The 15515-nt window shown below is 36.1% G+C and overlaps 1 protein-coding gene across 3 annotated transcripts in view; it reads left to right on the top strand.

Annotated features, from left to right (window-relative positions):
* Positions 1-15515, top strand: part of SLK (STE20 like kinase) — a 52848-nt gene that overhangs the window by 14120 nt on the left and 23213 nt on the right. For all 3 annotated transcript variants that reach the window (XR_001512660.1, XM_006756445.2, XM_006756444.2), the window contains exons 3-11: positions 500-548; positions 880-1029; positions 6092-6164; positions 6324-6518; positions 8173-8254; positions 9440-9568; positions 9919-11277; positions 13502-13632; positions 13855-13978. Coding sequence is in view for 2 of the 3 variants with exons in the window: in XM_006756445.2 (XP_006756508.1) it covers positions 500-548; positions 880-1029; positions 6092-6164; positions 6324-6518; positions 8173-8254; positions 9440-9568; positions 9919-11277; positions 13502-13632; positions 13855-13978 (2292 nt within the window). In the remaining variant the exon portion in view is untranslated. The remainder of the gene's footprint in view (positions 1-499; positions 549-879; positions 1030-6091; positions 6165-6323; positions 6519-8172; positions 8255-9439; positions 9569-9918; positions 11278-13501; positions 13633-13854; positions 13979-15515) is intronic.

Genomic DNA, 15515 nt, shown 5'->3' with positions numbered 1-15515 from the left:
GTAGTGATGAAATGGATATATAATACTACCTGGCCCTGGCTGGGTTGCTCAGTTAGAGTGTTGTCCCTATACGTTAAGATAGCGGGTTTGATCCGCAGTCAAGGCACACACAAAAGACAACCAGTGAATGCATAAATGGGTGGAAAAGTGGGTCCATGTTTCTCTCTCTCACTCTCTCTCTCTCTCTCTATCTCTCAAATCAATAAATTAAAAAAATACTATCCTGAAGAAAAATTCTATGCCTGGTTATTTTAGAGAAGCAGACACGCTAAAAATGGTGATTAACAAAAAAGCACATACTTCCAGAATGTATTCTCTGTGTGCTTTCTCAAATGGTTATCATTAAGACTCAACACTTTTAACACTTTTATGGTTAGCATAATATTATTTCCATAGTCCAGTTAATTGGACAGTTATTTTTTTATTCCTTTTGCTAAATTGAAGAAAAAATACTCAAACTCAATGCTGTATTAAACACATGTTTTTTATTTGCCTGCAGATCCTCATTGAATTTTGTGCAGGTGGAGCAGTGGATGCTGTGATGCTTGGTAAATACCTTTTTTCCTTTATGTTCATATCTTAAATTACACTTAATAAAAACTGATGGATTTCAAACATTTATACATATGTCTTATTGTTAGGTGAAGTTCAATCAGTTAAGAAATCAGCTTAATTATATTTTTATATTCTTAGACAATTGTAATAAAATTCTAAAGTTAAATGATGAGTTTAATATGTGAGGAAAGTAATCTTGTAGATATTCAGTTCTTCTAAAATAAATTCACTGTATAAGATCCTTGCCAATGATGGTAAAAGTAAGAGCCTGCTGACATGTTTTCACTGTGTAAAAATGCAGATTTGTTTACTTTTTCCTTACAGAACTTGAGCGACCATTAACTGAGTCCCAAATACAAGTAGTTTGTAAACAGACCTTAGAGGCATTGAACTACTTACATGATAATAAAATCATCCACAGAGATCTAAAGGCTGGCAACATTCTTTTTACCCTAGATGGAGATATTAAGTTGGGTAAGTTTAGTTCCTTAAATAAGACATTTGAATTTGTGCTTTTTATCTTTCTTCATTTTTTTATTATGGTGAAATATACTTAACAAAATTTACCATTTAACCATTTTTAAGTGTACAATTCTGTACCATTAAGTTCATTCACATTGTTGTACAACTATCAGTACTATCCAAAACTTTTCATCTTCTCCAACTGAAACTCTTTAAACATTAGCTCCTCATTGCTCTCTCCCCAACAACCTCTGGCAACCACTGTTAACTTTTTCTTTCTATGAATTTGACAACTCTAGGTACCTCATATAAATGGAATCAGACAATATTTGTCCTTTCATGTCTGGCTTATTTTACTTAGCATGTCTTCAAGGTTCATCTATTTTGTAGCGTGTGTTTATTTCCTTCCTTTAAAAAGCTAAATAGTATTTTCTTATATGTACTAGTATATACCACTAGTATATACCATTTGGTTTATCCTTTCATCCATTGATGGACACTTTGGTTGCTTCTACCTTTTGGCTCTTGTGAATAATGCTTCTATGGACATGGGTGTACAAATACCTGTTTGAGTCCTTGATTTCAATTCTTTTGGGTATTCCAAAAGTGGAATTGCTGGATTATATGGTGATTCTGTGCTAATTTTTTTTGAGGAACTACCATATAATTTTCTATAGTAGTTGCACCATTTTACGTTCATATCAGCAATGCACAAGGATTCCAATTTCTCCATGTCCTTGCTAATATTTGTTACGGGTGTGGAGTGGTAATGGGTATGAATTTGTTTATCTGCTATTGCATTCCTCTTAATTTAGTCTTTTTTTCTAAATGATTTTTTATTTCTAATTTTCTCAAGTTTTGCCACCTCATTTCTGAGTTTTTGTAATTCTGACTTAATATTATTCTTTTATGTTTTACCTCACTTAAGGATATATTTTATTGATTTAAAAAATATATATTTTTATTGATTTCAGAGAGGAAGGAAGAGGGAGAGAGGTAGAAACATCCATGATGAGAGAGAATCATTGATTGGCTGCCTCCCACAAGTCCCCCACTGGAGATCAAGCCCACAACCTGGGCATGTCCCCTTGACCAGAATCAAACCTGGGACCTTTCAGTTCTCAGGCCAACGCTCTACCCACAGAGCCAAACCGTATAGGGCAGTGATGGCGAACCTATGACACGCGAACTCATTTTTTTGGTTGATTTTTCTTTGTTAAATGGCATTTAAATATATAAAATAAATATCAAAAATATAAGTCTTTGTTTTACTATAGTTGCAAATATCAAGAAATTTCTATATGTGACACGGCACCAGAATTAAGTTAAGGTTTTTCAAAATGCTGACACGCTGAGCTCAAAAGGTTTGCCATCATTGGTCTAGCGCTTGATTTTTTTTTTTAATAGAGAGGAATTGGGATGGATGGATAGATAATGGATGAATGCATGAAAGTTAACTTAAAAACATCCTTTTTTTTTAAATCACCACCCCAGGCATGCGTACTGATTATTAGAGAGAGGGGAAGAGAGAGAGAAATATCACGTGAGAGAGAAACAGCGACGGGTTGCCTTCCTGACCGGGAATCAAACCCACAACCTTCTGGGGCACAGGACAACGCTCCAACCAATTGAGCCACCCAGCTAGGATTGTCTTACATCATTTTTTGAAGTCTCGTAGCTCATTTTGAAATAGTTATGTTATAATTTTGATTCATTTTTGGTGATTGTTTTTCTGTAAATGTATTAAAACCTTATTTGAATATAAGAATATACTGTTGTGTAAAATAATGTATACTTTAAAAAATAAGTATGTTTTTGAAGATTTAGGAATGCCAAATAGTTTTGAGTTGGTTGACATTAAAAATAGTTTCAATTTCTGTTTAATTAATTTGAAAATACAGAGAACCTTCCATTTCTTTTATACCCTGTTCAATATATGAAGAAGTATAGAATTATACTGTCCTCAAGAACCATATTATAATACCCCAATTTTTATGATCTTACTGGGCACACATAATTGCAAATGAAAATAAGTATGTAAAATGCTATTTTAACAGACTAGTGCAGCCGTGGGCAAACTACGGCCCGCGGGCCGGATCTGGCCCGTTTGAAATGAATAAAACTAAAAAAAAAAAAAGACCGTACCCTTTTATGTAATGATGTTTACTTTGAATTTATATTAGTTCACACAAACACTCCATCCATGCTTTTGTTCCTGCCCTCCGGTCCAGTTTAAGAACCCATTGTGGCCCTCGAGTCAAAAAGTTTGCCACCCCTGGACTAGTGTGTATATGCCACATCATTATAAGTAGAAATATGAAGCACATAGCAAATTTAATTTATCCCTTTGCACAGAAAAAACAAAGATGTCTTTTGTACCTCCTGTTCATTAGAGTGCTTGGAGAGGTATGCATGTTGACAGTAAACAGTTGTTGTTTAGGCCTGTTTCTGGACCCCCTTCCTCAGTCATGTTCATAGGGGAGAGAGTTAAAAAGAACAGTGTTAATAGGTTTTAGGAAAACAATGGAATAATTACTGAGCTGACTTTACCTGAGTCCAGAACCTCTTCTGGCAGAATTTCATATTGTGATCTCAACTCCTTCCTCCAGGAATATAAGAGAAGCTTATAAGTAGAGGAGGTGGGGGGTGGTAATAGGGATGAGGAGTTCTGAATAATTCTATATTGTATCTTCTGTAAATAATATATTCCAAGTATAATATGTTCTGTTTGCTTACTCATTTATTAATTTAATTATAAAACATTAATTAAATTTAATGTAATGAAAGATTTTGTACACTACATTAGGAAGCTTGAACTTCATTCCACAGGCAATAGGTAGCTGCTTATTTATGTTTACGCAGGAGAACTACATGGTCAAAAAAAAAAAAGAGAGAGAACCATATAATAAACACAAATAATTAGATTACAAAGCAGGACTTAATGAGTTTTAAGTTCTATCAACAAAATATCACAAAAATTAGAATTATAGATATCCTATATAATAAATAGGTAATATACAAATTGATTGTCATGCCCTCACAAGATGGCTGCCTATGACCAGGCTGGCAGGGGGGTTAGTGAGAGAAGATCAAACAACTGAACAAGTAGGCTGCGTGGGCGACCAGGCAGGCAGGCAGGTGAGCGATTAGGAGCCAGCGGTCCAGGATTGTGAGAGGGATCGGGCCTGAACCGGCAGTCGGACATCCCCTGAGGGGTCTGAGATTGGAGAGGGGGCAAGCTGTCTGAGGGGACCCCCCCCCCCCGTGCATGAATTTCGTGCACTGGGCCTCTAGTGGTTAATAATAGTAGCTATTTACTGTGCCAGGCCTTGGGGCATAAGTACTAAATGCTGGATTTTGATATTTAATTTTGAGAATTGTGGTATGTCAAACATGAAACCTTGAAAAAGAGATATATGTATGGTATGAGGTAATTTAGGCAGCAGTAGCAGTTTTATGTTACTATTAATGGTTGATCTGTAAACTTAAAAAGATGGTGTTTAACAATGGCTTTATATTGTTGCTGTTCTCTAAACATTATTTATTTATTTATTAAGTATTACAAAGGGTATTATGTATGTCTCCTTTTCCCCCCTTCTTGACATTCCCCTAGCCTCCCATACCCCCCAGTGTCTTATGTCCATTGGTTATGCTTATATGCATGCATACATGTCCTTCAGTTGATCTCTTACCCCCCTCCCTCCTGCCCCCCAACCCTCCCTGGCCTTCCTGCTGCAGTTTGACAATCTGTTTGAGTCAGCTCTGCCTCTGTATCTATATTATTTATTTATTTATTTATTCTCTTACAGTTCTGAAGGTCAGAAGTCCTAATGTTAAGGTGTTGGCGGGGCTGCATTCCTTTTAGAGACTCCAAGGGATTATCCATTTCTTTAGCAAAAGCTTCTGGAGGCTGCCTGCATTCTTTGGCTCATGGTCCATCCTCCATCTTCAAACCTAGCATCTTCTCTTTCTCTGATTCAGAACCTCCTTTCCTTCTTATAAGGAACCTTGGGATCTCAGTGACACACCTGGATAATTCAGGATAATTTCCCTGTCTTGATTAATCACATCTGCAAAATCCCTTATGTGAAGTGCTGTGATGTACTCAGTTTAGAGGATAAGGATTTGGACAACTTTGGGGACCATTATTTTGCCTACCACAAGGGAAGGGGTAAGCAATTTGGCAATATCTACCAAAATTATAGATACAGCTCTGGCTGGTGTGGCTCAGTTGGTTGTGCATGTCCTAAAAGGTTGCTGGTTGGATTCCTGGTCAGGGCACATGCTTGGGTTGTTGGTTCGACACCTGTAGGGAGCGTGCAGGAGGCACTGATTGATGTTACACTCTCATTTCGATGTTTTTTTTCTCTATCCCTTCCTCTCTCTCAATCTCTATACAGTCTCCACTTTCCATCCTTGGTTATTAGGGTTCTCTCCAGCTAGTCTTCAGTTGATTATTCAGGGTTTTTTTGTTTGTTTGTTTTTTGTATTTTAGTTGTAATTCTAGTTTGGTTCTCAGAACATGTCTGTGTAGTAGCATCCACTTACTCTGCCGCCATTTTTAATCTCCTCTGTGCTCTATAATTTAAATCAGAAAACATGGTTCCTAATTTTTTTCTTTGTAATATAATTTTCTGAGGAAGTTAGCAAGCCATATGCTGTCATAAAGGCTGCTTTGGTATAATTTCTGTTTTTCACACTATAGAAAAATGTTTATATCTATTGATTCAATTACAATATAGCACTAGTTGACATTTGTTTTGAAGTGGATAGACTGGTCTGTTTTAAAGTTATAATCTTGTTCTTTAATTCTGGAGAATTTGTGATCTGAAGATGTATAAAGATGGCAGTATTAAGTGTGTTAATGATGGAATCTTTTCTGCATCATTTTTGGTGAGTAGGTGTGATAGGAAGAGGGTGGTCAAAATTAGGATGGTAGAGAAGTTATTTTTCTTACCCTTTAACAAGAATGGCCTTATGAAGGACTTGATATGCTTTCCCAAACTTCATTGACTACAGGGAACTTTGCTTAAACAACTATCATTAACACTTCTGTATAATTATTTATTTCAAGCGGATTTTGGAGTATCAGCTAAAAACACAAGGACAATTCAAAGAAGAGATTCCTTTATTGGCACACCATATTGGTATGTATTCATTTTTATGGATTTACAGATTAGTTATGCCAGCAGTTATTATACTCACTAATTTGTTCATGTAATTAGTGATCCTGTCTCTCTTTTATGAGGGTTGCAATCACTATTCTTAAGTTAAACATCTTAACTTTCAATTTTCTGTTTTCATAGGATGGCTCCTGAGGTAGTCATGTGTGAAACATCGAAGGACAGACCCTATGACTACAAAGCTGATGTTTGGTCCCTGGGTATTACTTTAATAGAAATGGCTGAGATAGAACCACCACATCATGAATTAAACCCAATGCGAGTGCTGCTAAAAATAGCAAAATCTGAGCCTCCTACATTAGCACAACCATCAAAATGGTAAAATATTCTAAACAAAGTTTTTTAAGAAGCAAAACTTGACGCTTTATTCTTCCAACTTTCAAAGAATATTTAAATTCATGGTACAAAGACTATGTGAAGTAGAAAACTGATTTTTGGTATAATTTCAAGACTTAAGGACCATTTAAACTCCTATAACTGACTTTTCCCATAACTTTTTTTTTTTTTAATCCTCACCTGAGGATATTTTTCCATTGATTTATTAGAGTGAAAGAGAGAGGGAAGGACAGAGAGAAATGTCATTGTCAGAGAAACACATCCATTGGTTGCCTGCACATGCCCTGAACGGGCTGGGTGGGGCAGGTTCCTGCAACTGAGGTATGAGCCCCTGACTAGAATTGAACTTGGGACCCTTTGGCTCTATCCACTGAGCAAAACTGGCTAGGGTCCCATTACTTTTAAAAAAATCAATTTTAGCCGAAACCGGTTTGGCTCAGTGGATAGAGCGTCGGCCTGCGGACTGAAAGGTCCCAGGTTCGATTCCGGTCAAGGGCATGTACCTGGAAGAAGTCCTAAGAGAAATTAGAAAATATGTTACTTGAATAAAAAAAATATATTTAAAAAAAAAATAAAAAAAAATAAAAAAAATCAATTTTAGAGAGGGAAGGAAGATGAGAGAGAGGAAGAGATAAAGAAAGAAACATCGATGTGAGAGAGTCACATTGACAGTGGATCAAACCCACAACTTAGGTATGTGCCATGACCTAAGTTAGGAATCAAACCTATGACCTTCAGTTGCCAAGACTACTCTTCAACCAGCTGAACCACACTGGCCAGGGCTTTTCCTATAAATTGGAAGATACCAGTGACTTGAGTTCTACACGAAAATAGTATTTTCTGTACTATGCGAAAGTGAGGCATATATCTGTTTGATCTATATTTGTGGGATTTAATATAGAAGAATTTTTGTGACTTGGCATACTTGTGAATATATGGTTATATCTCATTGGTTAAAACTTTGAATCTACTTACTTACATGTCTGAATTGTATTTAAAAATAAACTAGAGGCCCAGTGCACGAAAATCATGCACGGGGTTGGGGGGGGGTGGTTTTCCTCAGCCTGGTCTGCACCCTCTCCATTCTGGGACCCCTTGGGGGATGTCCGATCCTGTGGGCCTAAACACCTGCTGGTCAGGAACGTCTTCCCCCTGGTGGTCAGTGCACATAATAGTGACTAGTCCAAAGATCAAATGAACAGTCGGACATTTAGCATATTAGGCTCGACATCCCTCTCACAATCTGGGACCACTGGCTCCTAACCTCTCGCCTGCCTGTCTACCTGATCACCCCTAACCACTCTGCCTGCCTGCCCGAGAGCCCCTAACCACTTGCCTGCTGGCCTGATTGTCCCTAATGCTTGCCTGCCTGCCTGATCACCCCTAACTGCCTCGGTCTTGTCCCCTGTTGATGCGGCTTCATCTGGAATGACATCCAGAAGGTCGTTCAGCTGTCTGGTCTAATTAGCATATTATGCTTTTATTATAGATAACTAATAAAATCTTAATATTCTCATTAACTAGTTTTTTATGTTGAATACTATTGCATACATAATGAAACTTAATTTATTAGAGTTTTGTTTGATTTTAATAACATGAAAGTAAAATAGAATGTCATTAAAATTTTATTTTGAAGGTCTTCGAATTTTAAGGACTTTCTAAAGAAATGCTTGGAAAAAAATGTGGATTCCAGGTGGACAACATCTCAGCTACTACAGGTAAGATAAGATTCATTCATTGTGCTCTTTTTCCACTTGAGTTTCCTTGTGGAAACTCAAAATACATTATAGTAGTTAACATTTATTTTACCAACATATAGGTGCTGCCATTGCTAAAAGGTATTTAACTTATAAGTCATTCCTTCTGTGCTTTTTTTGATTGAGTTTGTGTTCTTTCATTTTGTTAGTTATTTCCACTTTGTTAGTTGCTTCCATTTTGTTTCTCATCTCTCTTGAGGGTAAATGTTGTTAAAATAGTGTTAAAGTGATTGGATAATTTTGATTTATAGCAGGACCTGTTTATAATATTGAAATAAAACTTAGTGAAATAATTAGTATTACAGGGGAACAAAAAGAATGGCAAATATTGAGGCACTTACTGTTAGGTTGAGTTATAGGAAAAGTTAGTTATAAGTATTTATGTGGTGGGAGTGGGGAAGCAATAAGAATTCCCTGGGACACACTTACTTTTATTATTTTACTACCTCCACATTTGAAAGCCTTAGTCTGTGACAGACACTGTTAAGTGCCAAGTACACAGAGATAATAAAGTGTCTTCTTACTCTTAAGAATATTAGAACCATGAGCATAACCAGTAGACACAGACAGTATTGGGGTGAGGGCATGTGCTGGGGTGTGGGAGCGGCTGGGGAGAGGTCAATGGGGGAAAAAGGGGACTTTTGTAATACTTTAAACAATAAAGAATTTAAATAAATAAAAAAGAATATTAGAACCATGTCAAAAAAGCAGGTGTTTGTAGACACTTTTAACTTTAAAATTTTTGTTATTTTATTGAGGCTTTAAACTGGATTTATATGTATTGCTACTTTTTAAGAACTGGTATTGTACAATTAACTTGAACGTACTTTAAATTTTAATTTAATTTTTATATTGCAAGATTTTCAAACATACACAAAAGTAGGTGTACTTACAGATATAATGTCATTATTTTTGACATATTTCCTTCAGATTCTTTAAAAAGGTACAAGTAGGGGTTGCAGGCCCCTGTTCAATCCCCTTTACCTTCTTCTTTCCTAAATGTAATATTACTTGATAGTGTTTGTATTTTTCCTACCTATGTGTTTATATTTTTACCATATAATAATGTGTTTTATGTTTTGAAATTTACTTTATGAGCAAGCATTTCAGATGTTATTGAGCATGCTTTTTTTAATGATTTAACAGCATCCTTTTGTTACTGTGGATTCCAACAAACCAGTTCGAGAATTGATTGCAGAGGCAAAGGCTGAAGTAACAGAAGAAGTTGAAGATGGTAAAGAGGAAGAGGAGGATGAAGAAACAGAAAATTCTCTGGTCAGTATAATAGAAAGGAAATTTTATTTAGGTAATTTTTAGAGTTGGGTTTTGAGGTATGATTATACCTGTATTTAAGGATTAATTGATGAGTAGCAGTACAAACCTTTAATTTTAGAGGTGAAGATTAATAGCAAGTTTACTCTTGCTATCCATCTTTGTCATATGTATTATGTGAAGATTTGTCAGTTCTTTAAACTACTTTTATAACTTCATCAGTTTTACTGGATAAATATACTAAATCATTATATATGAAGTAAATAACTTTAAAATATAAATACATAAAAAAGTAAAATGTTGTTTTGGTTACCATCTTGTTTTAACACTAAAAATATATAAAATCTTTTCAGCCAATACCTGCAAGTAAGCGTGCCTCCTCTGACCTCAGCATTGCCAGCTCTGAAGAAGATAAACTTTCACAAAATGCTTGTATTTTGGAATCTGTCTCAGAAAAAACAGAACGTAATACTCCTGAAGATAAATTTAACAGTAGAGTTCTTAATGAAAAACCTACTGCTGAAGAGCCTGGAAAAGCTGTGGAGGGTATAGATGAACATTTAGGAGCTATGGATGAACTCCATACTAGAACAATAATAATCAAGGAAAATGGGAGAGAGGAGAAGAGACCCAAACTTGAAAATCTGCCTGACACAGAAGACCAAGAAAGAGTAGACATGAAGTCAACCAACGAAGGAAAAGAGAGTAATATGATAACTGAAGAAACAAATATTGAACAGAGTCTGAAACCTGAGGAAGAAAGGGATCAGGAAAAGCAACAGATATTTGAAAATAAGGTTATAAAATCTGAAGAAGAAATTAAAGATACTACTATTCAAACAATGGATTTAGTTTCTCAAGAGACTGGAGAAAAAGAGGCAGATATTCAAACAGTTGACAGTGAAGTTGAGCTTACAAAAGAAGACACCCAAGAGAATTTGGGAAAAGATGAGAAAATGAAGAAAGATGTGATCAGTGATACAAGTAATGCAATAGGAACAAGTGAGGTCATAGATGTTGCTCAAAAGGCAGTTGAAAACAAAGCTAAGGACGCTCAGAGTAATGATGGGAAAGAAATGGTTGAAGCAGGTCAGGAATTAGCAAGTAGACCCATGGAGGGTCCTGAGGTTGGTGGTACTGAGGAAGTTTCTCTTAGAGAAATAGTTGAAACTAATGAGATAGATCAAAAATCTATAGAAGGCAAAGGCGAGAAACAGTTAATCAGCAGTTCTGAGAACATAGTGGAGACCACTGAGGAACCCAGGACAAATGAAGTTGAAATTACTGAGTCAAGTAGCACTGAAAAAATAGAAGTCAGAAGTGCAGTGATTCATACTGACGAAAAGCCTTCAGGAAGTGAAACACAGGATGCTCATGAAGCCACTACTCTGACAGAATCAGAGCAAAAAGAGATTCCATGTGAAGTGCCAATTAAAACAGAACCTGACGTTACTGCCACTTCACAGCCCATTGAACCTCAGCCTGTTCCAATACCTAGTATTAATATCAACTCTGATGGTGCAGAAAATAAAGGGGAAATAGGTGCTTTATCAAAAATTGAAACCATGTTGCTACCAGAATCTGAGATTCAAAAGGAAAATGATACTGATTCAGGCACTGGTTCTACTGCTGATAATAGCAGCATTGACTTGAATTTATCTATCTCTAGCTTCCTAAGCAAAACTAAAGACAGTGGATCAATATCTTTACAAGTAAGTGTACATGAGTCCTTGTTTGGGTTTTTCTTTGTCATTTTGGCAGTTTTAGAGTTTATGTGAAACTGATGTCTTGAAAATAAGGCAGCACTAAATCAGTGTAGTATTTAGTACTGCTATAAAATACTTAAGGCCTACAAAGGCAATCAATTAACAGAACCAAAGAGAGAAGTTGTGGATGTGACCTTTAAGTTTTTTGGTAGTACCTACTTATTTTTGCCAACTTGATATAAGCAGTATATATTATTGCTTAGTGTGATTTGGGTTCTCTTACTGTACATAGGTAGATACTATTTTAGCAAGAATCAATAGTATATGAGAAAATTGAGAAAGAATGATCTTTTTTAAAGCACGTTTAGGGTGTAAACAGTCCTTGATTTACCACTGGCCCACACAGATGACCACTGTTGCTTCTTCCTCAGTCATAGCCATCACTACTGCCATGAGAACCATTGTGGGAAAACATACAAAACTAAAACCCAGAACACTTGCAGCTCCTAAATATTAGTGTGCTTAAGACTTAGCAGGGGGGAGCTATGCAGGAGTATGGATTTGGGCCCAAGAATCAGTATTTCTAACAAAAGACCCCATGGAATTTTGATGCAGGTGAACCGTGGACAAAGAGTTTGGGTTGACAGGTAGCAGAAGACAAGACTGTGAAAAGCAGAAACAACTTAGAAAAACTGACCTTAGGGACAAGACTAGGGCATGACTAATCAGCCTGCCTATCTGCCCCAGATTATTACGCCTTGCCTAGATTGTCTTCAGTTTATTTTGTTTCACTGATGAAATTCTATTAATCAGAAGTCCATTCACTGACTTGCTAAGTAATGTAACTATGTATGGTAACTTTTTAAGTTACACTATAAAAATATGCTAATTTTTTAAAAATGCAAATATTTTGAGAATTAAGGTCATGTTAATTATGGATATTTTAGTAGGAACTGAAGAAATGGAAAGTTTGGAGGTTATGGGGATGTAGATCTGTTTTGGGGGCAAGCCCACTTTAGATTTTAGAGGAAGCCTGGTTAGGGTGCTTAGGGGGAGGAGAGGAAACTGGAAGCCTGGAGAATAGAACAATAAAGGGATTGCAAAAAGGTGACTGGAAAGTGACAAAGACAGTTTAAAATTCTAATGCATTTTTAGTTTAGTATTTTCACATTCTACTTTTGCTCCCTCTGCTTTCTAAGCTTTCCCCCATATCAAAACCTAGTAATAATCTGCTCTCAATATTTATATTTTTACCATGTTTATGTATTTGTAGGAGTGTTATACTTCTATTATTTGTTTACATTTAAAAAACATTTGGATATCAGTTGAGGAATCAAGAGTTTGGTATTAATATAAGAGTGGTAGGCAGCTCTCCCTCTCGGGTTTCCCTCCAGGCATGTTACCTTTGTCTTTCCCTGTCCTAAGCTCCAAGGGCCCTCTGCCTCTGTAACTTGTTTCCTGAGCTTAACAGCCCACTGGCTCACTTCTACTACCTTTGTATCTTTGTAAATAAACTTTCTCTTTTAGTTTGGAAAAAAAAAAAGAATACTAGGCAATAGCTAGTGGGCAAATATGGTTCTTTTGAGGTGCAGTAGAGGGTGCTATTTTGCTAGTAACTCTAAAATCACGCATTTATTTCCAGCCCTGAAATGGAGAGCAGAGCTGTTGATACTGTTGCTGATGAAATAGCTTTTGATTCCTAGTCCTGGCAGTGTTTCAAAATTACCTGGGAGCCTTTTCAAAATACAAATTCCCAGCTATCCTTAACCCTTTTGATTTAGAGTCTTTAAGGGCTGAGCCCCAGGAATTCAATTTTGTTTTGTCAGTGGTTCTAGAACTGAAAGCAGAGGTATCTGAGAACCTACAAGGTGAAAAGAGGAAGAAAAAATAATGGTTAACATGTAAAAGTTACACTAATTAGTCACTTATGTAAATTGATCCTTACCACTGTAAGAATCCTTATCTGATTATGATGTGGTATCATAAAAATTATACGTGCACATCATGAAAAGTCACTTTCACTTAAAAAAATTTAAATTTCATCTGTAAAGTCATGTGAAAGTCAAATGAGGTATAAGATGATGTAACTGGTTCTACATGTGAGTCTTACTGCTTTGTATTCTTTATATATGTAGTCTTAATGTCTGTTCAGTTTTTTTTTTAAAGAAGAAAAATGCTTTCTATCTCGTATTGCTCATATAAAGCCTAACTAAAATAAAATCTCACTCAGGAAACAAGAAGACAAAAGAAAACATTGAAGAAAACACGCAAATTTATTGTTGATGGTGTAGAAGTGAGTGTAACAACATCTAAGATAGTTACAGATAGTGATTCCAAAACTGAAGAATTGAGGTTTCTTAGGTGAGTAGAGAACAACATAATTAAAACTGGTTTTGTGACTTCTTTTTAGTCTCTGCAGAGGCTGAAGACTAGAGAAGGGAATAAAGACTTGGCTAATTTTGGACCATTCTTTTATTTTATGTTTGAAAAAAATTACTTTTAAAGTTTTTTTTTCTAAAAGCATTATTTCAAAGGTGTAACTTTTGTTTTCTGTCTCTATCATCACTATGACATTTTATTCAGACGCCAGGAACTTCGGGAATTAAGATTTCTTCAAAAAGAAGAGCAAAGAGCCCAACAACAGCTCAATAGCAAACTGCAGCAGCAACGAGAGCAAATCTTCCGGCGCTTTGAGCAAGAAATGATGGTAAAGTCTTAAATACTTGTACCATTTTGTTAATTATGAAATTTGATGCTTTAAGAAAAAACCCACTAGTGGTTTTAGATCTTGCTCTCTGATGACTAGATTTTTCTGGCTTTATGATGTATTTTTGCCCAAAAGGGTCCATTCTAGTCTTCCTATCACTGACTTAGAGTGTAATTGGTGTCCTCATTTTTCCTTGATTAAAATCTGTCATGAAAACCTGGAATCATGAAGATGGTTTACAAAATTCTTTAGTGTGCCTATTGCTGGATCATTTTTCATTGTTACAGTTTGACCTCAGATTTGGAATCCAAGATTTTAAGCCAGCCTAGAACAGTTATCTTTAAACCTTGCTGAGTATTAGAACTTCTTGGGGGCTTTTTCAAAACAAACTTACTTCTCTGGAAAGCTGCTAGATAAATTAGTGCTGATTAGTCAAGGGTAATTGTAACTGAGTCTTGGTTTTTACCTTGTGCCCAAAGTTAAAAAAGGAATTAGTAATGTGGTAAAAATATTTTGATAACTTATATTGAACATCTAGCGTAATGTAGGTTAGAAAAAGGATAATTTGAAATGTTACAGTGTTTATGCTTTAAACATAGTTCTTTTGCTGTTTTTGTAAGTGCTAAGAATTGTTTTGTGTGAAGTGCAGTATTATTGATTACTTTTGTTGGGTCATAATTGAGAATTCCTAAGAAAATAATGAACTTTTTTTCTTACTGAGTATTTTTATAATACTTACTAGGGGCCCGGTGCACGAAATTCGTGCACTGGGTGTGTGTGTCGGGGGGAGTGTCCCTCAGCCCAGCCTGCCCCCTCTCACATACTGGGAGCCCTCAGGCGTTGACCCCCATCACCCTCCAATCGCAGGATCGGCCCCTTGCCCAGGCCTGACGCCTCTGACAGATTCATAACAATAGCAAAATTACAGTTATGAAGTAGCAGTGGACCCTCATTCCACCCCCCCCCCTCCATCACTGGTTCTGTACCATTTTTCTCTTTTATTAGTGTAGATATTCTATTTTCCAGAACCTTATAAGAGCTGTGTTTCTTTTTTCCCCCAGATATTTTTCAGAATGTTTTGCTTTTTCATATGTTAAAGAAAACACCCTTTACAAATATTTAACTCTCTTATCCAAAATTGCAATGTTACTCAAGTTTTATATAAGCAGCAATCTTTTGTTGAAAGCATAGATTTATAATTCCAAAAGATTTGTTTCAATGATATAAGATGATTATTTTAAGAAATTAATGAAGGAGGGTAAATCTGAAAATGACAATGGTACATAATTAAAATAGACTTCAGATAAGACCTTTGATTTATCAAACATCTACACTAATAAAAGAGAAACATGCAAATTGACTGTACCTTTGCTACGCCTTAAGCCACACCCACCAGCCAATCAGAGTGGCTATATGCAAATTAACCCAACCAAGATGGTGGCTGGCAGCCACGGAGCTGGAGCAAGCAGGAGACTTGGTTGCCCAAATGATGGAGGAAGCCAAGCTTGCTAGCCGCGGCTGGCTCTGAGCTCCATGC

This window comes from Myotis davidii, unplaced genomic scaffold, assembly GCF_000327345.1.
Source record: "Myotis davidii unplaced genomic scaffold, ASM32734v1 scaffold332, whole genome shotgun sequence".
NCBI classification, from domain to species: domain Eukaryota; kingdom Metazoa; phylum Chordata; class Mammalia; order Chiroptera; family Vespertilionidae; genus Myotis; species Myotis davidii.
Note: the sequence above shows the minus strand (reverse complement) of the source record. Positions and strands in the feature narration are given on the sequence as shown.